Source organism: Zophobas morio, unplaced genomic scaffold, assembly GCF_036711695.1.
Source record: "Zophobas morio isolate AGI-343-1 ecotype UQ-CSIRO unplaced genomic scaffold, CSIRO_AGI_Zmor_V1 ptg000009l, whole genome shotgun sequence".
NCBI lineage: Eukaryota > Metazoa > Arthropoda > Insecta > Coleoptera > Tenebrionidae > Zophobas > Zophobas morio.
This window is the reverse complement of record NW_026972114.1, coordinates 469619-493730: the sequence shown is the minus strand read 5'-3', so window position 1 is coordinate 493730 and position 24112 is coordinate 469619. Positions and strand designations below refer to the sequence as shown.

The 24112-nt window shown below is 41.5% G+C and overlaps 2 protein-coding genes across 2 annotated transcripts in view; both read left to right on the top strand.

Annotated features, from left to right (window-relative positions):
• The window catches only part of LOC135125746 (uncharacterized), a 565798-nt gene that overhangs the window by 536079 nt on the left and 5607 nt on the right, over window positions 1-24112 (top strand). The gene's annotated exons all lie outside the window — the stretch shown is intronic.
• LOC135125730 (uncharacterized) lies at window positions 17917-22052 on the top strand. Its single transcript, XM_064051389.1, has 6 exons — window positions 17917-17993; window positions 18507-18833; window positions 18884-19008; window positions 19156-19366; window positions 19980-20312; window positions 20361-22052. The coding sequence occupies exons 2-5, from the start codon at window positions 18827-18829 to the stop codon at window positions 19997-19999; spliced, it is 363 nt and encodes a 120-aa protein (XP_063907459.1). The 5' UTR covers window positions 17917-17993; window positions 18507-18826; the 3' UTR covers window positions 20000-20312; window positions 20361-22052.

Genomic DNA, 24112 nt, shown 5'->3' with positions numbered 1-24112 from the left:
ATGATGTCAATTGCTCATATAACGCTTTTAATTCAATCTTGCAGGCTTCATTTGTGGAAGCTTTTCCCTTAAAAAAGATATGGCAGAATTGTGTGAGCCACAATAGAATTCATTTATCGGATATCACCAGAACTGACAAAGTTAAAAAAAACAAATTGTACTCTTTGGTGATTTAGCCAAGCAATTCATGAATTTAGAGGTATTTTTGGTCAACTTAATAATAAATATCAGAAGTTATTAAGTGAAATTAAAAAATCCGCAAATGATGAGCGCATTAGAAATGCTAGTAACAAAAACAGAGAAACATGGCGCATTATACATAACTCTACTGGTAAAACTATTGCAGAGCCTTCCCTTCTGACTGAAGGTAATATTATTCTGAACCATTCTGATACTGCCAATAAGTTCAACACTTACTTCTCTGAAGCTGCTAATACAGCGACAAACTCTTTAAGTGACTCTAAATTTATTTGGCCCAACATTCGTCTGAGCTCTACTTGCTTCTTCTTTAAACCTGTAAACAGCCTCAATGTAAACGATGCTATTCGCAAATTAAAAAATACCACATCTGCCGGTGAAGACGGTATATCCAATAATTTACCAAAAAATATTATGCACTTTATATCCCCACCACTTGTCCACATAATAAATTTGTCATTATCTCAAGGCATTTTTCCAGAAGCTCTTAAAACAGCTTTCATTATTCCATTCCTCAAAAAAGGAAACCCGTAACTAGTGAACAGTTAAACTCAACCAGTCCATCAATTTACTAGCAAACGACAAGCGTGCGAAATACTTGTTTAATTCAGAAACTCTCCATGTCCAGTTTTCTCCGAATGGTAATAATGGAAATGGTACATGCCGGGTTTCTGAAATAAGCGATTCAATTACTCTAGGACTTTGTACAGATTATTCAAAAACATTCGATTGTGTGTCGCATACTATATTACTTCAGAAATGAGAGAGATACGGCTTCCATGGTGTAGCACTTGAATGGTTCCAATCGTACTTGTCCAACCGTATACAACGAGTGGCATTTGCAAGTACAACTATTTCTGATTCAAAAATAGTTACAGTCGGTGTCCCACACGGATGTATGTGGAACGTCAGATCTAAAAATTGGACACAAAATTACACAACACATGCTGGATGTTAAACACTCACAAACGCAGAAGGTGAAGACGGCTGCCCAATTATTTTTTCGGACTAGAGCAAAAGTTGTCCAGTATTGCGGGGAAAATAATTTAATTAATGACGCCAGTTATACTGCATTATCTAAGTTTATAGAACTGACCAATAATTTGATCAGTTCAGTTTGATCTCTTTAACACCAGTACAAAATATATGTCAAATGGTGCCAGTACTTATGGTACAGACTTAGTAGAGCAGCAACAGCTTCTATTCAAAATGACACAAGTTATGTTGAATCCGAGGGTCATTAATCATCATTCCTTGTTGCCTTTTCAGAAAGGAGTTATTATAAGTAATAAGTCATTAACATGGGGTATAACGGTTCAGAATTAAGCACTTCTCAAGAAATAGTGGATGGCTTTGCTTCCTACTTTAGTAATTTTTTCTTAACAACAACTGTAATGCTATATGTGATGACATAAAGAGCTGTGATATTATTAAAGATAATATTCCGATTTTTTACCAGTTTAGTGTATGATATTGAAAAGGCTGTGACTAAGTTCAAAAATAACTTTACAATGGGTCCTGATGAAGTGCCATCATTTATAGTAAAAGATATTATAAGTGTTGTTAGTGAGCCGTTTTGTTACATTTTTAATTTAATTTTGAAGTCTTCAACTTTTCCGAACATCTGGAAGTTAGCCAAAGTGATCCCTGTGTTCAAATCCGGAATAAAAAGTGACGTTAAAAATTACACTAATTTACAAATTTTTATAAACTTTTTTCCCCAGACAAGCAAATGATATTTTCTAGTATTTTTGAATCCCCTGATTCCGAATCTGTTTTTAAAAAAATTTCAGCACGTCTAGTTTTTGAGATAAGTTTTAAAACGTCCTGCTTCAGTTCCGCAAACACTCGGTGTTGAAATTAGATTGACAATTGGTTGGTACAATAGTGTTTCGACCAAAGAGTGGGCTGATGGTATCATTGTTTAGAGGGTCCACGCACGTGCCTACCAAGCGAAGCCAGTGCAAGGCTGCTAACAGGGCTCTAATGCATAAGCACTTGTTCACTGTAGTACGGCGTACTTGCCATCTAGCGATATGGCATCTAAAAACTGCAAAAATAATCCGAATAAATTCTGCTACGTCTGCGGAAAAGTTGTATTTGGTGGTGGTCGATTTATCACCGACGCTGTCCGTTTGGCATATTTACGGTATTTTGGATTGTCGATCATTGATGAAGACTGGGTTTCCCATGTATCTTGCGACAATTGCAGAAAAACTTTGACTTCTTGGGCTGCTGGTGAACTCGTTTCATTGGAGTTTGGGATACCAAGGTTGCGGCGTAAACCATCACATGACAATGCTGACTGCTATTTCTGCTGCACCAACATTTTTGGCTATAATAAACAGTGGATACAATATGCCGATGTGTCCTCAATCTCCAAACCTGTGAAACATTCTACTGAATTACCGATTCCAGTATGTCCTGGACTCCTGGAGGGTCAAGTGCTGCCGATATAGATACTGAGGACACTTGGGCAAATCTTTCCTTCTCGCAATCAAGCAGTGGCAGTGAGTATAAAGACGAAACACTTCCGCATATGATTACCCAACCTGACACCATGGTACATTTGCTTGAAATAATAAAATATCGGGAACACAATTGGAAAGTGTGTGGCGATCTAAAAGTGGTAGGTTTGCTTTTGGGTCTACAAAGTGGATTCACAAAATATTCGTGTTTCCTGTGCTTATGGGATAGCCGAGCAAGGGAGGACCATTACAAGAGAAAAGAATGGCCTTTGAGAGAGGAATTTACACCCGGTCAACTAAATGTGTGTCAGCGTCCATTAATCGAGCCTAGGAATATACTTCTGCCCCCGTTACATATAAAACTTGGACTAATTAAAAATTTTGTGAAGGCGTTGGATTATAACGGTGCAGCCTTTAAACATCTTGCCACACTATTTCCGCAAATGACTCCTGCTAAACTTAAAGAGGGTATTTTCGTGGGTCCACAAATAAGAAAACTGTTCAAAGACACGATGTTTGTAACCCTATTGTCGGCGACAGAAAAAGCAGCATGGAGTTCCTTTCAAGACGTGGTTGGAGGATTTTTGGGCAACGTTAAGAAGGACAATTATAAAGAGATTGTCGCTAATTTGTTGACAAATTACCAGAAAATGGGAATGAATATGTCTTTAAAAATCCACTTTCTCCATTCCCATTTCGATTCCTTTCCCCCAAATTTGGGAGCGGTTCCATCAGGATTTGATGGCAACGGAACGGCGGTATCAAGGTTACTGGGACGAAAATATGTTGGGAGACTATTGTTGGTCAGTTTTGAGAGAAACGGATGCCTCAGCTTATAAACGGAAGAAATAAATCCCATACATAATCTGTCTCCTTGTTTAATAAAATTGTCCATTTTGATTTGCGTTTTATTGCACAACTTTTTTTCTAGACGTGATGGAATTTTTTTGAAGACGGATTCGAATTCAAAAATCTTCTAGAAATGTGCATTCGTTTGTCTGGGGAGAAACCCTTGTAAACTAGTGTCATCGCCCGATATCCATTTTGTCAAACTTTGGTAAAATTCTTGAATCCATCCTTGCTGGATTCTGGATTCTTAATTTATGGGGGCTGACCGTGGCCAGCCGGCACTTAGGCCTCGCCTTTGGGCCCATTGTACCTTCCCCAAGTCCATATCAGGGTGTTTTCCCGCTCCTCTACTCGTCAAGCCACCCAACTGCTTGAATGTACTTGAGTAATGCAGAGGGTGGAAACTCCCTGATATTTGCCATACTAGGCCAGATGTCCCCTAGTATGGATTCCCTGTAGGAGGCTAGGGCTGGACACTCACGAAGAATGTGCTCAGCTGTTTCCTCTTCTTCATTGCATCCACGACAGATTGGGTCTGTTACCACCCCTATCGTATATAGATGTTTGTTAAACTGGTAATGTCCCGTAAGGAATCCTACCAGTTTACGCAGTTTGTCCCTTGAAAGTGAGAGATAAAATTTCGTCAACTTACGGTCTGGTGTCGCCATACAAGCTCTACTATGCCGACAGCTGCTCAACTTCACCCATATCTGCTCATGGCGTCTCTGGGTATATTGCTTTACGAGTTCGGTCGAGAGGGCGACCGAAGGCGTGATTGCCGGTTCGGGTCCCCAGAAGGGCATGCGCGCGGCTCGCTTCGCCATCTCATCTGCCCTCTCGTTTCCTTCGTTGCCACTGTGTCCTTTGATCCAACAAAGTTCCACACTATTCCTCTGCGTTACATACTTTAGCGTTTGTCTGCACTCCCAAACCAGCCCGGATCGAACCATACAGCTGTCCAGGGCTAGTAGTGCAGACTTGCTGTCAGTAAGTATGCGTATTGATTTGTTGCCGATTTCACGTTCAGCAATGATTCTAGCTCCCAGCATTATTCCCATCAGTTCTGTTTGTAAGACAGACGTGTGGGTGCCGAGAGGTACACTAATTTGTGCGTTCAGTTGTTCGGAGTAGATGCCGGCTCCTGAACCACTATCTGTTTTGGCACCATCGACATAGATATCTATGTCGGCTCGTCCTTCTGAATTATCATTCATTGATATTCTATATGTCTTCTCATATATTAATTTTGTGCCCATTCGGTCACAGCCCATCCTTAACAAGGGTATTCTGTTGAACGCCTCCGTTAAGATTCGAGTGTGCTTCGTTGTGCGGCCTTGTTTGTTCCATACTCCCAGAGAGTGAAGTCTTAGAGACGTCGTCATTGCCGCTTCCTCTATGTAAAGGTTAAGAGGTGCTAAGCAAAGAAGAGTCTCCAGAGCCGCTGTGGGAGTGGTCCTCATTGCTCCTGTAACACTGAGACACGCCATTCTCTGAACGTGTTCAAGTTGCAGGGCTGTTGTTTTTTGTCTGGCTCTGGGCCACCAAACTAAAGCTCCATAGCACAGCATCGGTCTGACTATTGCCGTGTAGATCCAGAGGGCGATCTTGGGATTTAAACCCCACGACCTTCCCACCACCCTACGACATTGCCAAAGAGCCGAGCGTGCCTTTTCTACTTTATCATCTACATGCTTCTTCCAATTCAGTCGCCAGTCCAATACTACTCCCAGGTATTTGACTTCGTCCGAAAGTTGAAGCGTTGTGTTAAATATTTTTGGCATCTGTAGTGTGCCAATTTTCCTTTTCCTGGTGAACAGGATTAGTTTCGTCTTTTCTCCATTAACGGAGAGGGTATGTCTGCTGCACCATTCCTCGACTATTTTTACTGCAGCTTGCATTATCTCACATAATGTATCTGCGTTTTTTCCTGTTAGCAGAATGACTAGATCGTCCGCGTATCCAATTGTGTGGTAGCCAAGATCATTGAGGCGTCGTATCAGGCTGTCAACGACAGTATCCCACAGTACAGGAGAGAGAACTCCTCCCTGAGGACATCCCCTGTCTACAACAGCCTCGATCTCAGTGCAACCTACATTAATCATTACTTCCCTGTTCCTCAGCATACCGGCCACCCACCTACTCAGGGTGGGGTCCACGTCGTGCTCTCGTAGGGCTAGCTCTATGCTTTTGAAAGTCGTTTTATCAAACGCTCCTTCAATATCCAAAAACATTCCTAAGGTGAAGAGTTTGTTCTCCATCGCCCACTCTATACGGTTTACAACTGTGTGTAGGGCCGTATCGGTGGATCTTCCTTGGATGTAGGCATGTTGGTTCGGATGTAGAGGTTGCTTGCTCAAAGCAGTCTCCCGAATCTCTTTTTCGCTTAGTCTTTCTAGCGTTTTCAGCAAGAATGATGTTAAGCTAATTGGTCTGTAGGATTTAGCCAAGGTGTAATCTTGTCGTCCTGGCTTAGGTATAAAGATAACCTTTACTTTTCGCCATGCATTCGGTATGTAGCTGAAAGCCAGACACGCCCGAAGCATTGGGAACAAAATAGGGCGTAGTCTGCTCATTCCCCTCTGCAGGAGGGCGGGATAAATACCGTCAACTCCTGGAGATTTGTATGGGGAAAAGCTGTCCACTGCCCACTCCAGTCTTGCCTCCGTGACTACCTTTGCAGCCAGCGCCCAGTCCTTCGGGGAAGGTTGAGTACCGACTACATCCCTTTTGGAATGGGAGGTAGTCCGTGTGCTGCCTGGAAACATGGTCTGCAGCAAAAGTTCTGCGGACTCTTCTAAGGTGGCTGTAAAGGTGCCATCTTCTTTCTTTAGGAAACCTAGTTGATGTGTGTGGTCCTTCGAGAGAACTCTCTTCAGCCTTGCGGCCGAAGCAGTCGACGTTATGTCGCTGCAGAAGGATCTCCACGTTTCCCGTTTCCTCTTTCTTAATTCTTTCTTAAACTCTTTCCGGTGCTCTTTATAGGCTTCCCAGTCTTCAGTTTTCTTAGTGTTTTTTGCTCTATTGAAAAGTTTTCTTAGCCCCGATTGAAGTAGGCTGAGCCTTCGGTTCCACCATGGTGTACCTTTGCCCAGACCTTCCTTCTTTAGGGGGCAACTTTTCTCATACGCTGACATTAGAGAGTCGTTGATAATGGTCAAGGTTTTCTCTATGTCTTCTGTCGAACTGTATTCTGTTGGTATAGACTGCACGGAGGTCCCCAGTCTGTCATCCTTGCTGATAAAATATATAATCATATCCTTTTATTCATGATGCTCAGCATGGATTTGTACAACATAAATCGACTGTAACAAATCTGTGTCAATTTATTCAGTTTGCGTTTAATGAATTTGAACAGTTTAATCAAGTTGATATAATTTACACGGTTTTGGCTAGCCTTTAACGTTATTGACCATCAAATCTTACTGAGTAAGTTGCGCAGGTATGGCGTATGCACTGAAATATTTAAAGAGTAAATTTTGAAGTGATACGAAAGTCGAAGATTCCACTTTCAAAGCCACGAAAAAGTCGAAAAAAATTAGGTAGATTATTCAGTTAAAATTTACATGATACGTAAGAATAACATTTAAACAGACTTTTTTGCAGAAATGACTATTTAGCTAAAAAGCGCTCTTCTGAACCGACAAGTGCATCTACACATATGTTACTAAGCACCGAAGGGTATATTATTTGAAAAAATCTTTAGAGATAAACAATTTTTTAAGGAAAAAATGGAAGAAAGTTATATAACTTTTATCACAATTATTATGTCAAAAACCTAATAAAACTACAGCCAAAAAATGCAGTTTAATCATCATTTGATTAGTTTTACTATTATTATGCTTTTATTTCCTAATTTCTGTACATATAAATATTATTGTTTTTTAGACCCGCCACTTACATAAAAGTGTAAGTCAATGTTACTAATAGAAATTTTATTATTGTTACTTTATATAATCACCAATCATATTGCTTCTGGGCTTTTTATCACAGATCAAAGTCTATTCCCTGAAAGAATTTTATTTTGTTGAATAAAAGATTACCATAAACCTTATAATTAGCCGGATAACCATTCAGTATACATAACTAGTTTCTATACCTCTATCGTTTGCACTTAATAATAATATTAATAATAATAATAATGTATCTTCATGCTTCACTTCACATTACAATACATGTAATAAGTTTGCAAACGTCAAAAATAGATACAGTTCTATACATAGTGAAAATGACTATCACAATTTCACACATTAAAGTAACAAACATTTTACATACTGAAAGAGCTAACAAATTCCTCAAAAGAGTAGAAGGCTCCATTGCATAGCAAATCTTTAGTAATGAATTTAAATTTATTTAAGTCCAGATTTTTATACTTAGTAGGTAACACATTGTAGAAGTGAATTGCATGGTATTTATGTGCCACCTGTGTCCTTGTTAATCTCGCGGCTTCCAAATAAATTTTATCTTTGTTTCTTGTATCATGGTGATGGATATCAGTGTGAGCATTGAACTCTTTGATGTGTTTTTTAATGTACAAAAGACATTGATAAATAAATAAACTAGGCAACGTCACGATTTTGAGTTTTTTAAATGCATCTCTGCAATCATCCCTGAGACCAAACATTATTCGAACTACACGTCTCCGGAGCGCTTCATGACGAATACTCGCGTGCCCCCAAAATAACAAGCCATACAGCAAGTGCGATTGATATAATGCCATGTAAGCTGAACGTATAGTTCCCTCGTCCACTGAATTTACCAAATTGCGAATGATAAAAGTATTCTTACATAACTTATTACACAGTTGGGCACCATGTTGTCTCCATAACAGTTGACAGTCAAAGGTGACCCGGAGAAAATTGGTGAATTCGCATATTTTGATGTTCAGCAAGTTTGCATCAGGAACATGTTTGACAGTAAACATAATTTGCACACACTTGCTTTCATTTATAACCAGTCCATTGCTATGAAGCCAATCAAAAGCCAATCTTTGAGTTGAAATATTGTTCTGTACTACATCTTTGATGTCATTTCCTCTGTTAGTAATGGTCGTATCATCCGCGAATAATACGGTCCCTTCGTTGTTCAAAGAAGCAGGTAAGTCATTCACAAAAACTAGAAATAAGAATGGACCTAGGATAGACCCTTGAGGCACCCCAATATTTATTGGTAAAAAATCAGAATCACAATTTTCAGTAGTGACTCGTTTGGAACGAAGATGTTATGATATTAATGGCTGAAGTATGGATATTATAAACATATAACTTACGAATTAGCGTACTGTGGTTAACACAATCGAACGCCTTTGATAAGTAAGTCAAGGAAGCTAGCTAGCAAGTATTCGTCATTGTTATAAGCTTCTATGATGTTGTTCAATAAAAATAGCTTGGCATCTAACGTGCTTTTTTCTTTCGTAAACCCAAATTGTTGCTTATATAGCAAATTGTGACGCTTGAAATGTTCTATCAATTGAAGAGCTAGTACTTTTTCAAATATTTTTGAAAATATGAGAACCAATGAAATGGGTCTATAGTTATTAGAATCCGAAGCGTCCCCTTTTTTAAAAACAGGAATGGCAACTGTCTTTTTTAAACATTCAGGAAATGCATTTTGTACTATGCACCTATTGATTAGTTTCGTTAGCGAATAAATTAAAATTTCTTTCACGCTCTTTATCAAATCAGGATTCATACCATAAACGTCCCTAGCTCGACTGGATTTCATGTTATTAATGATGTCCCTAACGTGACACGTAGATACCTCAGCAAAGTGGAAATAGTCAACATTATTTACGTAAACATTTAAACAAAAATTGAGTGGATCATGGGATGCAGGTGGCAGCTTATTGATGAGCGCAACTGGGATATTGGCAAAAAAGTCATTTAGATCATTGGCAGCTAGATTTGAATTTAGTCTAGCTTTAGACGTTTTAGGTCTTTTTGAATTTATAACATTCCACATCGCCTTCATCTTATTGTTCGCCCCTTTAATATAATCACAGTTAGCTTTTTGCTTCGCTCTAAGTAGTTCTTTGCGATATCTGTTCCTGTACATATTCCTATAAATCCTGCAGTCATTACGCATGGTACATTTGTAAAATCTATCTAGAAATGTTAAAGTATCTCTCATCTTAGCTAAGTCTTTATTGAACCATTTGATTCTAGATTGATTTGGATTGTCACTGTTGGCTATAATTTTTGGAAAAGAGCTATTAATAAAATGTTGGATGGTTTCAATAAAGATTCTGAAGTTATTCTCGATATCTATGTCATTACATTCGACAAAAGACCAGTCAACTGATTCTAATTCCTTAAAAAATATGAATTTACCTTTATTAGTGACCGGTTGTACAAGTCGAATGTTCTTATTATGCAGCTGGTTGTTGGCACGTGTTATATTTTTTAAGGTAAAGACTATCTCAGTGTGGTCTGACATACAGGAAATGAATGGAGTTACGTCGTATATATCCAAATCTAAGTTGGTGAATACATTATCGATACATCTTTATGACGCGTAGGAAAAGTAACAGTAGAATATAATCCGAAACTTAGCATTATATTACACAAATCAGACCCGTTTTTATCTAAAGGGGAGAAAGCAACATTAAAGTCTCCTCCAATAACTACATTAACATACTTTGATCTAATTTGATTAATTATATTACAGAAAGTGTACAGGAATAGTTGGAAATCATCGGCAAAATCATCGAACGAAAAGTCGTTGAACGACGTCCTACTCGTCGGGCCCACGTTACGGGCTGATATTAGCGCGCTTTTGTTGGTGTTTCGTACACATAACATAGTTTTTAGGGCCGATATTGGACAAATGTATCGGCAAATCATAGTTGCGGAGTCGGAACGGCCGCATCAAAAAAATCTATGGTGGTTTTCTCTCAAGCTATCAGGGAATACTACTTGAATACGGTAACGTACGGGGTATGCTCTAGACAATTTCTCGCCATCAGAACTTTGAGCCAGCTTGCAAGTGATGAATGCCGTACATTCCCCCTGGGTTCTAGGGCATTGAAATCGTGTACCGATGTGGATGATGTCGTAGCGGGCGCATCATCTATCGAGGATGCGCCCGCGAACTCCAAAGCCAGCTGATATAGCTACTTGCTAAAGGAGGTTTTGAGCTCCGCAAGTGGGCGAGCAATAGTCAAAGTCTCGTAAGATCCGTTCCTGTTGAACATAAAGAACTTTATCAATTTTCGTATGACAATCCCGGAATGGTTAAGTTGCGAGGGCTGTAGTGGTGCCCCGATACAGATGCATTTTCGTACACAATAAAAGCACAGAATCGTCGTTGTACCAAGCATAGCATTCTATCGGAGATTGCTCGAATTTACGACCCTTTAAGTTTTCTCGCACCCCTCACATTAATGGCCAAGCAGCTAATTCAAACGTTGTGGTGTACCGGTATTGGATGGGATGATACTCCGCCGTCGCATATTGTTAATTTATGGTCTCCTTTCCGAGTTCCGGAATTGAGTAAGGTGTCAATACCACGACTGTGTGCTGATGATGGTGCCGTCACGTCCGAACTACATGGTTTCGCGGACGCATCGGGGCGTGATTTCGGTGCCGTGGTTTACCTAGGTCAATCTAGCCCTACAGGAGAAGTTCAAATTTCTCAGATTGTCGGGAAATTCAGAGTGAGCCACTGAAAACTGTTATTCATATATTTTTCAATTGGTCATAAACCATGCATGTTAAGGTGACAATAAGCTATTGAATCATATATTCACTTGCATAAAAATCGTCAGTACATTTATAGGTTAGATCAAATAAGATTATTGTCTTGAGTACTAAATGATCCTTTGACTGTGGGGTAAAAAATGATCTTGGCGTTATTTTACCCCCCAGTTACCAGTTTCAATCTTTGCTTACTAAAGGCAACGTCAAATTTTTAGGCAGCAAGTCAACAACTTTTATTGTTGAATAAGAAAACGAGCTGATACGTCACATTCTCGACTTTGACAGCAGGATGTATGGTTTTACCACTGTTGATCTACGACGTCTGGCTTTCCAGCTTGCTGAGGGGAATAATATTCCTAATCATTTTTCCCGCATAAAACAGATTGCTGGATGCGAGTGGCTTGCTGGGTTTCGGAAATTTCTCTAAGAACCCCGGAAACAACTTCAGCTGCCCGAGCCCGAGGATTTAATAAACAAGTGGTTTCTATGTTTTTTGCAATACTGAAGACGCTTTTGCAGAAACACAGTTTTTCAGCACAAAATATTTAACGTTGACGAGACTTTCGTTCCCACCGTCCCACAGTGGGACGAATAACGTAAAAGACGCGACATGGGTCAAAATTGGAAGCATGCCCTATGGCCTTGCAATGCATTTAACTTGGTTGGAGATGAGTATAGAAACAATGTTTAAGTGTCAAATACATAGTTTTTCCATTGAACAAACTCGGTAGCCAAAACTACGTCAAAATGGGCTGTTTTAAGTATCATGTTGGTACAAAATGTACAGCTTTCTTTGTTTTGTGGATTATGTCTTTCGGTGTTCGAGTAAATTATGTGTGAGAAAAAAATGTAAAAAAAAATTATTGGATCACGTAGTAGCTGGCATCTTGCTTTATTCCAAAAACAATTACTAGAAAAAAGCTCCAGAGTCCTCCAAAAAACGGGATTCACAGTTCTCACCATAGGTCTGTATTGAAAGAAATACGAAAAAATCAGAGCCCACTGAGTCTCATTTCGTCTGTTCTTCATGTTTGAAACAGTGGTTTCGAGCGTCAGAGACTAGTTAGGTATTAGAAACGAGGATACCAATGAAGGTTTAAACATCGAGTTCACTGTCGTTCTTTGCCATAAACAGGTCTATTATCGTTCCTACGAGTACCTACTTGCAATGATTAAAACGAACCGCGAGTTGTTCGTACTCTTAAAAAGTCCCACTGAACCAAAGAACCCGCTAATTTTGAGGGATGTAATTTTGTCTAATGCACCTGCAAATGTCTCTCAGAGGGGCATTGAGCTCTTAACGGGCTCACTTAGCACATTTTGTGTGCATTTGAAAAAAAGTTGGAAAGATTGTGGCTACAGGACGGAGTATTTTATTGCAAAAAATGAAGCTTGGCTTAATAAGGCTTTTGAGTACCCCGAGGAATTTCTTCAGCCGCAACTCTCTTCTATGAAAGGCATACATTTGCCCAAGCCCTTTGGAGAGCTTTTGAATAGGCAAAAGATGGGTAGAGTCGAGGAATTGTGAGAGCAAGGTACTCGGGAGAAGAATTGCTTTTTGCTGCAAAAATGAATTCGAGAGAAGAAGGACACTATGACAAAGCCAAAATTATTGGTAAAATACCCGCCCTTCCTGCTGATTCTAAGGAGCTGAAGAAATTATTAAGCGTAGCAGGTGAAAAATCGGACGAGAGAACATTTTCAAGCGAGAATGCCCTTGCTCTAACTACGTCCCTTAATCTGTCTAAATCAAAATACTTAATTCTGAGAACTGCCACTATGGATGCAGGGTTCAAAATATTTCCCTCTTATTACCAACTTTGTAAAACCAAAAAAGAATGTTTTTTTGGAAAAACGTGAAGTAACTGAGTGGGGAGCGAACGTTCCTCTTCAGGCAATGCTGGACCACACATCGTCAAGGATCCTTTCCCTCACGTCCATGAATGTTGAGACCCTCTCAAGCAAAAAAAAATTGAAGCTTATTTCAAAATGGGGATGTGACGGCTCATCTACTCAGGACCTCTACAAACAACGATTTTCGTTATTATCACAAATAAAGATTGGGAACGTAAAGAGAAGTCTTGAATTGTAATTTATATAATATGTTCTATTGCTAGTTTTATATACCTACTATAAGTAGGTATGTGCAGAGTTCCTTAACTAATTGTTTATTCTTTATTTTATGGAACAAATGATCATGTTTGAGTTTTTTTTTTATAAATATATTAAACGTTTTTCTGTATATTAGCTTCATAATACCTTCACATCGTGATTCTATTTAAAATATTAATTTATTATGGTGGGGTATCATTTTACCTCGAGCCAATGGGTAAAACGATCCTTTTGCAGTCTTATATAAAAATAATTATAAATTAAAAATGGTTGAGAATTTAAGGCAATTTTTTTTACAAAAATGTAGCTAAGTCACAGTTTAATAATCTATTACAATGACGTTTTTTTTTCTTAATAATTTCCGAGATACACTTAGAGACATCACTTTACCAGGGTCTCCCCTACATGTCGGACTGCGCACATTACAATATTTGTTGCTACGCGAATTTTGGATTTTGTTTAGTCGGCGAGCTATTGAACATACCCTAGGGCAATGCAATAGATGTTTTCACGTAAATCCAAAATCATTAACTCCTTTCATGGGCGAACTACCTAAACCACGAGTAACTCAAGCGAAGGTCTTCTCTCACTGTGGAGTAGATTTTGCCGGTCCGTTCTCTATTATAATGGGGAGGCGTCGAGGTTTATCTCGTTTGAAGGCTTACGTTTGCGTTTTTGTTTGCTTCGCGGTAAAAACCATTCATCTAGAACTAGTATCGGACTTAACGTCGGCAGGATTTTTAGGGGCTTTGCGTCGTCTGGTGGCAGGCCGAAGACATCGACTTATGTAGTGATTGCGGCACAAATTTCGTCGGTGCCAATAATCTCCTCCATGAATATATGCAATCGGCAGGCGGTAGTTGCGCCATAAAATGGCACTGTAACCCCCCCATCGGCTCCTCATAAGGGGGGATTATGGGAAGCGGTATTAAATTCGCGACCGTTGTGTCCTATTTCGGCGGATAATCTGGACGATTTATTGGTACTGACGCCCGGACATTTATTGACCACAGAACCAATGGTGGCGATCCCTGACGAACGAAGGTGACATCTCATTCAACGCGTCCATCAGGATTTTTTGTGTCGATGGCATCAAGGATATCTCCACACTTTGCAACAACGCAATAAGTGGAACACATCCCATAACCCACCCGCAGTGGATGCGCTTGTGGTAATAAAGGGCGATTTGGCACCCCCGTTGCTATGGCAACTTGGCAGAATTGTGTCAATGCATCCCGGTAAAGACGGGATAGTGCGAGTGGCACAAGTGCGCACCACGAACGGGGCAGTTACGCGTCCTTTGGTAAAGCTCTGCCCGTTACCCCGTCAATAGTTTACGCATACCCCACATAGTCAATTAGTTAGTTTTCGATCATAACTTTAGTTTTTAATTGTGCTGAAACCCATGTAAAAAAACTGTTTATTTTTCTTTTAGTGGGTGGAATATTCCGGTTCAAAGTTTGTTCGATATTTTGTTTTAATTTTGTTTGTTTCTCCCGCGGAATGCTGACAAACGTATTTCGGTTACTTCCCGTTAGGGGCGCCATAGTACCAAGCAAAAACCTCACTACTAGGGGTTGGGGTTATCAAAAAACCATCATAAAGGTAACATGGAGAAGGTAGGCGTTAGGTGAATATAGTTGCCATCTTTCGTTTTTTATGTGAGTTATTTAAAGTTTTCAAACTGAGAAATATAATTACCCATATATTTACTATAATTACTGAATAACTACTAAAGAATAATGGTTAATTATTCATGTTTGCGAGAGAAACAATAACAATCGATGCGCTGCAAGTTTATGTTGAGGCTCAGAAAACACTCTTAATGAACGATTAACGACTCGTATGCGACACAGTTACGGAGAATGTATAGGCGGAAATGGTGAACTTATTTTTCTTGATGCACTAGGAGGCACAAGAAAAACATTTCTACTCAATCTAATGCCGAAATTCGAATGAAGCATGAGATTGCTCTAGCTGTGGCATCATCGGAATTGCAGAGCAACGCTACTTGATGGAGGACTCACGGCGCATTCGGCTCTCAAGCTGCCATTGAATTTACATCTAGCTGCAGATCGTCTTTGCAACATTGTAAAATCATTTCAACTGGCAACTGTATTTTGAAAACATGGCAACTCATTATTTGGGATGAATGTACCGTAGCCCATAAGAAAGGACTTGAGGCACTTGAACGTACTCTGCGAGATTTTCGAAACATTCAACGTCCAATGAACGGAGCTCTGATACCGCCCACCGGTGATTTCCATCAAATGCCTTAACAATTATCTGAAGACGTGAAGAAAACTACACTGTAGACCAAAATGTGTGCGCATATTTGGAGTTGTTTCTGCACAAATCCATTGACACCGTTGCAGAAGAGAATCAAGCTGTTAATTATCACATTCGAATTTCTCAATTTATTGGAGCTTTCTGGAATACCATATTGACGTTGAAAGTTGGCTAACCAATACTGCTCGTTCGGAATTTGAACACGCCAAAGTCGTGGAACGGAACCAGACTTTCCGAGAAAAAAACTGTTTTAGAATCCCAAAATTATAAAATGTGTCTTCAGACGAGTTTCTCAGACATGAGTGCCCTAAAATATCTGATGAAACGTGTATTTTATATTATTTTTTCTACTTCGGACCTTTTTTCCGTTAAAAAAAAGGAATCAATTAAGCAGTCGAGAAAAAACATTCCACACTGTAAATCATGTGGTTGACTTTCGCCAATTTTCTGACTACATTTTTAACTTCGAAAATATTATTTGGAATTTACAATGGTACGCACAATTCAATCTACATGACATACACTGTAACTGAATACATTGACAACCAAATATACCAACTTATGAATTTGGTTACAAATTTTTAAAAACATGAGGTAAACAGCTTAGTACACCAAACTATTTGGATGGTGCAGAAAGTGCCATCCATGTATGTACGAACGTTGTTAATTTGTAGAATTGTTAAATTTTTACCCCGAGAATCTCCCAAACGTGACCAAAATTGAAAGATATGGTGAGAAATCACGTCAAAGAAAACCTTCCGATAAGCATAGGGGAGACTGCAAAATGTCAGACAATGTTCGTGGTTTTGAAGCATTTGAAGTTCCATCCGTACATAATTTTTAGATTTAGCTCTGGTCCATTTTACATGGTTTTCCGATAAACCAGCGCACTTGATGTGTAGGAGACCATGGTAAATATCGCATAACACAGTGGTGGATTTATTTGAATCCGAGTTGCAAATTAAACTATATATATAATAGGAAGGAAATTATAAGGACACTTTGTTTCACACTCCTGCCGCCTATCAGGGTGACTAACAAAAACTCACAAGAGGTCACGGATGGGTTCACCACAAGAGAAGCAGGGGGAAATTTAAACGCCAAAGTAGTTTGACCCATAGCAAAAGCAACTGGCAAACTATAAAAATTATAGATATGTGGTGAAATGAATGATTACTATACTTAACACTTCGTTCACAATTAAAAGTCTACGTCCGTATGCTATATATTCTATTGCAAATTGTAATCGACGAGGTTCATAACTTTTGACTGCATACACAACACCAGTAGAACAACGTCGATGACGGTAGTATATGGCAATGTACCCAGGACTCAAACAAGCACATCCAGTATAACAAAATGACAAATGCAGTAGCGATGTGTGTACCAAAAACAAACAAAAATGAACGGATCAGTGTTTATCAAAGAACACATCCTTGGACTCCGAAAAAATCTCACAATTATGATACGCCGCTTAACACTGATAGATCGAGCAGTGTAAGTAATGAGTGCATACGTGTTCGATACGATTCGTTAACGATTATTATTAATATCTAAGCGTTATAGATGTATGCGACTGTAGTATTTGTACGATCCAAAGTGGAGGACATCCTCCCCGTAGAGAATATACAAAACTCCTCCTTATCCCATTTTCGAGGCCCCTACAAATACCGAACTAGGGAAAACCGGGCCCATTGGGCCACTATTCTTAAGTACCAATTCCAAACATACAATTAGATTAACTTTGTCGTACTACTGTATCAAGTAGTCGAAGTGTAATGACTGCAGATGCACAGCGCAAAATGTACCTTTCCAGTGACGCAGAATACACATTGGGAGCTAACTATTTAAGCTGTGTTTTACCTATTCGAGTGGTATAATTCATATGGGCAGTAGGACAAAAGACTTGGAGTAATTACTTAACCCTATAAAAAAACAAAGCTTACTCGAAAGGTAGATTATGTAAATATGCGACGTAATTATTTTTTGTCTAGCCTATTATGCAGTAAACGGTAGGCAACTGTATGTATCACCAACGTTATATGCAGTACTATATACTTACACTTTACAATAAAGACATATATAGGTGCTTCCGATGAACTGCCGCGACTGTATATCCTGTGACCACATAGAATTTTGACATTGTGTTAACGTCATTGTGTTTAGTATGAAGAGGACGCTTAATTTAGTGCAATGCAACTATGACGCGTGCATGTGCTGATACGTGTTAATCCAGATGTTGTTTGACCGTAGAGGAGGTGCAAAGACGTCGGCGAGGCAAGCGAGTAGGCGTGGTCCCGACACGTCTGGTAGACGATACCACGTCTTCGGGGACATCCCTGGGTCAATCCCAAGAGCTCTGCCACCAAAAAAACGGAAACTGGTAACCCTAACCTTTGTTACTCCACACACGAACCGTGCTAAAATGCGACCACACGACAACCTCCACACTGAGAATTCCGAACATCCTTGGACGTCAGCGATACGTTAACCCACTTCTACTCTGACCGAATATTTTGTGACTCGATCGTTCCATAACAGTTTGTCCTTTCATACTAGTATCACACATGTTTAATGTAATAGGAATAGGTGTTGGGAACGTTAGCAAAATCGTCCATATGGTATCTACTTTATGACAATCGTTAAACGCATTACTTCACAACGTAACTTAGTCGTAACATGCTGCGAGGTCATGTCTAGTGCATATATAGCTTATTCTGAATCGTGGTTACATCTGTTGTCGGTTACACGGTCCTATTTCCTATTTTATCTCCCACTGATATCGACTACATTGCGCTTGTATAACACCAGCCTTCATTACACTACACAAACATAGTCAATTTTCATATGACAAATTTATACACCGACGTATTTTACTCCCTGTATGTATTGACAGATGCCCACTGCTGCCCATGTTGCGCGGTATGATGCTATAGTGGCTGCGACCGTACCGGCGAGACTGCAAGGGCCCCAGCCCTCAACATCGCGGGCAAGCCGTCGCCCTAGCCACTGGCGTCGCCCTCGCCCTCGTGGTTGCCCTGCCTAAGTCCTGGTTGCGTGTCTCCGCAACAATCCGCCGCATCGAGGAACACCGAAGGCAGAGAGACCGCAGCAGAAAGCAGCGAAAACCCGGCGCAACGGATTAAAGAACTGGAAGGGGAGATGGCACTCTATAGGCGGCTCAACCGGGAGCTACAATAAGACGTCATCGCCAAAATGCGAGGTAATCGAGGTTCACTAGTTATGTATCACAAATATATTACGTATTTGTAGGCATTCAAATGTCGACACCACCGCAATGCCCGACCGCTGACCTCCTCATTGGTGCAAGAATTGGCGATCAAGTATATACGCATCCGTCAATATGGAACCCACATTGGCACCACACAGTGGACATAGTGCGTTACTATGGGTATTTCCATAATTCTATTATACACAATTATCGCAATCTTTCAGTGCGATGCTCGTCATAGATATCCGAGATGAGCACTGTACATGTCGATGCTGCACCAGCACTAGTATGTAGCGCACAGACGTGTTCACAGACCCATCTTGGACATGGTATTTACGTCAGCACCTCGCTCGCCGATGCTGCAAAGGCCAGGACACGAGATTCCCAGTTCGCAATAGAGTTAGCGGTCGCCGTTTTCGGGATTGAGACATTGCGGTGCTCGTATGTTACGGGAACGGGTAGTCGGCGGACACAGGCACCTGCGAAACCGGCGCTGAACCCGACTAAGCTGTTGGCGATACAAGGTACACGACACTATCGGGTGACTATGAATGTTTGTGCTGTGTTTGTCAGGTTGGCGACATAAGTAAAACTCTTTGATGGCATACCTAATATGAATGTGTACGTTTGGGCACCAATTCACTAGCTCCCATCTTATTGTTTTTTAAGCGCGCCCATGTCACAATGGACAACTGTGACTGACATGTTAACATAATTCAGAATTGCCAACCCAAGAATGTGCTTCAACTATTAATAGTTGCCCAGTAATATTGAGTAACGTAAACACACTATTCAACACTACGAAAGCACTCGTGTAAGCGATAAATGTATACAATAATAATCCACAGACACACATCCATGCGTACAATAGTACTATCCACTCGAAACAACTTCCGACATGTCAAAGGGGCATTAGTTTGTTAGGCGTAAAAATACCAAATTGGTTACTTGTAGGACCATTACCATTCCACTGTAACCTAGTATCTAAGAAAAATATTTTTTATGGTTCCGTATGCTGATGCTCTACTTCACTTGCCTCATCTGACAAGCCGCACATTGGGTACAGGCATAACGCCATAAACATACAGTAAAAGGGTAGCCTATTTAACAGGGATACATGTAAATGGCCTCTTCCAGGTTTCCTGAATCATCGTTAAGGGCTGTGCTACCGCGACGAGGCGACGATAGCCACTACAATTCGCAACGTAAAAAATATGGATAGGGGATAAAATCCAGGATTTGTGCCGAATACCCCACCTGCGTCGTAGGAGACGCTCCCCCGGTAATTACACACGCTATAGTAGAATTCTTTTAAGGTTGGCAAAGTGTTATAAAACACTAGAAGTACTCCACGCATGTACTCAACCGGAAAAGACCAGACAGGATCAAAATATGGCAAGTGAAGTCATGTAGTCGGACCTTTAACACCACGAATAGGACGTCGATCCTCAATATGGGTCGCCTTTGAACGTAAGTCACTCTCCATATCTATGGGATATTTGACGATTCTGCCTACAGTTCTTCCAGGATGCAACCGTAGTAGCCGTTATACCGCAACATGTTTTGAATAATCGGCCGAGCTACAGAGTCCACGATGTAAGCAAACGGTAGGAACTTGTACAGTGTATCTCCCACATACACACCGTCCTGAAATAGTCGGTTTGTCTGTTCTGCAAACGCCTCTATAATCGTACTCATCAACGCAACATCGGATTCGTGGGTTCTTACCCACACCAGCCAAAACAGTATTACGAAAACGATCAATTGGAGGCAATTCATTGATTATCATTTCAATAGGCCACATCGAGCGCTTAGATGATGCGAAAACTGGTGCGCCATCGATGTTAAAATTGTACGTAAAATGGAATTCGCACTGTCTTTTCAGTTCCCTGTACATGCTACCAGATGACACTATGCAACACTAAAAAATTCACAGAAAGTTCAGATAATGTTTGAGGTTGGGTCTACTCCATATACTAAAGAAAAAAATGTTTTATAGCCATATCACATCACATCACAAAACATAGATAACGGGTGTTTGGTTTTGTTACTTTTTGTCACACTTGATTGCAGTTAGTCGCAAAAATATAGCTTTTATGTATCCAAACATCATCAGAACAGTTGCGGCGACTATAGATTTGTAAAATGCCGCGCGCTTGTGTTAATTCCCCAAATATTTTTTGTTATATTTGTGGTCAATTTACTCCTAAATGTGAAAAAAGACCTATTTCACCGCAGCTTGCAACATGTTACCAAGCTTATTTCAAGACTCCTATAAAAAATGAAAACAAATCGTGGGTCCCCCAAGTGTGTTGCTTGAAATGTTATAAATACTTGACCGGTTGGTACAAGGGTACTGTAAAAGAAATGCCCTTTGGTGTACCGATGCAGTGGCGTGAGCCTAAAAACCACGTAGATGACTGCTACTTCTGCTTAACAAATGTAAAAGGTTTCATCAAAAAATCGAAAAATTCAGTGGAATATGCCGATGTATCATCTGTATATATGCCGCTACCTCATTCTTTCGAAATTCCCGTACCGAAACTATTTTCAAGATCATCAAGTTCTTCTACGGAAGAAGATTGCGAAACTCCTCCCTTCTGGCGCTGAAGTCTTTAAAGATCCAACTGTTGCAGATACACCACATTTAATTAGTCAAGCAGAGTTAAACGACCTTGTTAGAGACTTAGATTTAACCGAAGAAAAATCTGAAATGTTAGGATCCAGATTGAGACAGTGGGATCTTTTACAGAGTGACGTTAATACTACAGTTTACTGGAATCATCACAGTTCTTTAATTCACTTCTTTTCTAAAGAGGATAATTTAGTTTTTTGTAATAATATTAATGATTTAATGTTGGCATTGGGTCACCATCATTCGCCAGAAGAGTGGAGATTGTTTATTTCAACAGATATCGGTACACAGAGCGAGTGATCCATTAATTAAGGAAGATCTTCATCATCCTCCTCTTACCTGGACACTTGATTATATTACTTTCAATTCGCCGAAATCATTAACTTTTAATGATAATTTGCGTTACAATTACCGCAGAGCTGATTTTCCGGGATTATATAATGAACTGTTGAACACTGACTGGAATTTTTTACTTCAACTTACAGTTATAAATACAGCCTGCGCTGATGTTTACGATCGTCTTTATTCAATTTTTGATCATTTGTAACGAAGCGAATTTTCGCGGGCCGGAAATCGTGCAGCGTACCGCGAGAGCGGGGGGTATATTCGCGATCGTCGCGCCGCAGCGGAGAGGATTCTTGCCTGAAACTCCAAGGAGTGCGGAAGTGCTGGGGCTGTTCTTTTTGGGCTTGTGATTTTGAGAAGTGTGGCAGAAGTGCGCAGCTCGACCCTCCGACCACCGTAAGTACTTTCTGGGTCGTCTGCCCGTCTTAGTACCGGTTTTCGAATCGCCGCCCCCGAGCGATAAACCGTGTCACTGTCACCGCGTTTTTTTTTGTCACCATCGAAAGTCGAAAGCGTCGTGCACGCGTCGTTACCGTCACCGCGTTCCCCTCCCGGGTCGCCGTACCGTCTTCGCGCAATTTCCAGATCTCAAGGTCGCCGCCCCCAGAGCCAGAAGGAGGCCGTCCTAAGGGAAGTCGCCGCCCAGGAGGAACGACCGTGCCGGACGTTTAATTCTTTTTTTTTGTTGTAAAACCGTTTTATAACTATTTAAGTTGCTTAGCCGTAAGTTTTATTATTTTAGACCGTGTAGCTGGTGGCAGGGAATAAACCCTATTTATTGTATAAAATATTCTCGCCGTTTTATTTCTTATTCTCGAGTTTTCGCGGCGGCTCATCACCTGAATTCCGTGTCTCCGGCTTTAGAGCACCCCGGCGCTCCCCCGGAGCCCCGGAGAGAGGCGGCGTGAAGGTAGCCGCATAAGCTTGGTCGACCAGACGTGTTTCTGACATCAGCGATACTAGTCGACCCAAAGCTTGGCACTCAAGTACGCCGCCACCCCATACGTTATCGGCGAGATTCCGGACCGGGACGGAATTTCGTCGCATAATTTGGCGCCCGAGCAGGGACCTAAAGTGAGCCGCCTCCGGTCGTCCGCCGCCACCAGCTACGTTTTTGTCCGCTATCAGCGGGAGACCGTCGTTTTTGAGCGGTCTGTTTTTTTTTTGTCTCTGTCCGAAATTGCCAGAGAGAAGCGCCGTTATCTGACTTTTTTTTGTTTTTGTGCTGTGTTGTGGTCGCCGCCACTGTCCCCGAAGTCTCGTGACGCCATCAACCGTCTCCGTCAGAATTGGTGACGTCACAGAATGGGTAAAGAGGACCAAGGCCGGCCGCACCCAGCTCCGCTCGCGACGTGGGTCCACCAGCTGCAGCGTCACGAGCTGGAAGAAGCCCTGCGCGAAATTGGGATCGACGCCACTGGTTCCGTCGACACGCTCCGCCGGCGTTTGAAGGAATTTCATCTCCGTCGCCAAGCCGCAATCGACTAGGAGATGAACCTGGAGGAGTTGGCCACGTCTCTCCCGACCGTCACCGACGAGGTCGTGGACACCGTCATCCTGTCAAACCCCAACGCCTCCATACCGACGTCGACCATCGGGTACGTAGTGGCAAATTCGGCATCAGCGACATCGCTGACCTGGAGCATTGCGCTAACCGGGCCTGCCGTACCCACGCCCGTGATTTCACGACCAGTAATGCCAGCGCCGTTCCCATGGGCAGCCCCCACCAGCACTACAGGTGCCGTTCCCCGAGTCCAGTCCCCAGATGCCCTGTCACGACCTGCCGTCCCGCTGGAACTTGCTCATCCCGCCTCTGGAGAGGCCCCCAGGAGCCGACTCGACGAGCCAAGTACGTGGACGTACAGGGAACCGCACCGTCTTTCCCCATCGCCCTCACCGACAGCCACGAGACCAACTTCGCCGTCTCCGAGTCGAGAATTTCGACCGGTGCCACCGAAGCGTCCGTCTCTCGTGCCACCACCGGCACCGACACAGCCCCGTCGAAGTCGCCACTCGGTCCAGTCGTGCTACGCACAGCCGCGGGACACCCGTTGGGAAGCCCTGGACCTAGTGCGCAAGAGCCGTGTTCACTTCAACGGAGAGACCGACCCCATGGCGTTTCTGGAGCGCGCCGAAGAACTACAGAAACATTTTGCCATTGAACCGGACACGATGCTCACCGTGCTGCCGGAAATGCTCACCGATAAGGCGTTGGAGTGGTACCGTAACAACCGGGCCCTCTGCTACTCCTGGGACGACTTCGTCGAGGAGTTCCGGGACTTCTACATGC